General features: G+C 41.2%; 1 protein-coding gene across 1 annotated transcript; it reads right to left on the bottom strand.

The window, feature by feature from the left end:
• Positions 1-115: 115 nt before the first annotated feature.
• Positions 116-1,052, bottom strand: LOC110034816 (pyrophosphate-energized vacuolar membrane proton pump-like). Its single transcript, XM_020739056.1, has 3 exons — positions 945-1,052; positions 678-737; positions 116-603 (listed from the first exon to the last, which is right to left on the bottom strand). Exons 1-3 carry the CDS (start codon positions 1,029-1,031, stop codon positions 397-399), a joined length of 354 nt encoding a protein of 117 aa, XP_020594715.1. The 5' UTR covers positions 1,032-1,052; the 3' UTR covers positions 116-396.
• Between the last annotated feature and the right edge of the window lie 6 nt (positions 1,053-1,058).

Here is a 1,058-nt window from a genome sequence, read left to right on the forward strand (position 1 = left end):
TATGATGTCAAAATGTTTAAAATTAAATATCACTAGTACTGTGATCGTATGATATAGATGACATTCATTATGAATATGATTGTGAAGATAGTTGCAAAATTAAGCTCAAAAAAGAGATCATAAAACTTTTCTCACTAAGGTTGAAGTAAAAACAAGATGAAACCAACAATCAAGCTAATCAAGCTGCAAACACTCCAAACAAAACATTCGAGAAGTAGGACGACGACCAAGAGAACATGACCGACTGAATAATTAACAGCAAATTACAGTATTTATGCATCTAAAACTTGGTAGGGGAAAACTTTTTGCATGACCTATAACCGAGATGAGCTCAATCAGACAACAGAACTGAAACTGAACCAGAGATATAGAGCCGTGACATGATCCTCAATTATATCAGAAGATCTTGAAAAGGAGACCGCCGTGAGTGGCGAAGAAGGGCGCAAAGACGAGAGATTCGACGGCCATCAGCTTGATCAGGATATTAAGAGAAGGGCCAGAAGTGTCCTTTAGAGGGTCACCAATGGTGTCTCCAATGACGGCCGCCTTGTGAGGGTCCGACCCCTTAGGACCCAGAGTCCTAGCATGCTCTGATGCGCCGGCCTACGAACGAGAACTCATCGAGTTAATTGAGTGGAGAGGATAGAAACTTCGGCATAAGGGTAGCGAAAAAGTACCTCGATGTATTTCTTGGCATTGTCCCAAGCACCGCCTGTGTTTGATGCAGAGATGGCGATCTGTCGAACATGGGTTAATGGTGAGACACATGAGAGTAGTTAGTTTAGTTCCGCATCGAATTGAAGAAGAATAAATTTGTATGGGAAATATCAATGATCTTGTCTCACTTATTTTTAGAGTTAATTGATGTTCACCCCCATAACATTAATAAATAGCATGAAAATGCCACAATGGTTAAATTTGAAATAGAAATTTTGCAATTTTACCTGAACACCAGAAACGAGAGCGCCGGCGAGTACTCCAGATAGGGTCTCCACACCAAAGAAAGTCCCAACAATAAGGGGCGTAAGCATGACTAGAGCACCAGGGGGTATCATCTC

This window comes from Phalaenopsis equestris, unplaced genomic scaffold (assembly GCF_001263595.1).
Source record: "Phalaenopsis equestris unplaced genomic scaffold, ASM126359v1 Scaffold193583, whole genome shotgun sequence".
NCBI classification, from domain to species: Eukaryota; Viridiplantae; Streptophyta; class Magnoliopsida; order Asparagales; family Orchidaceae; genus Phalaenopsis; species Phalaenopsis equestris.

Excerpts from the sequence above, each read along its gene's own strand:
- LOC110034816 (XM_020739056.1), bottom strand. The coding sequence starts at position 1,031 with ATGCTTACGCCCCTTATTGTTGGGACTTTCTTTGGTGTGGAGACCCTA. Across the intron at positions 738-944 it reads CTCTCGTTTCTGGTGTTCAG|ATCGCCATCTCTGCATCAAA; the intron begins GTAAAATTGCAA and ends CATGTTCGACAG. Across the intron at positions 604-677 it reads ATGCCAAGAAATACATCGAG|GCCGGCGCATCAGAGCATGC; the intron begins GTACTTTTTCGC and ends TCTCGTTCGTAG.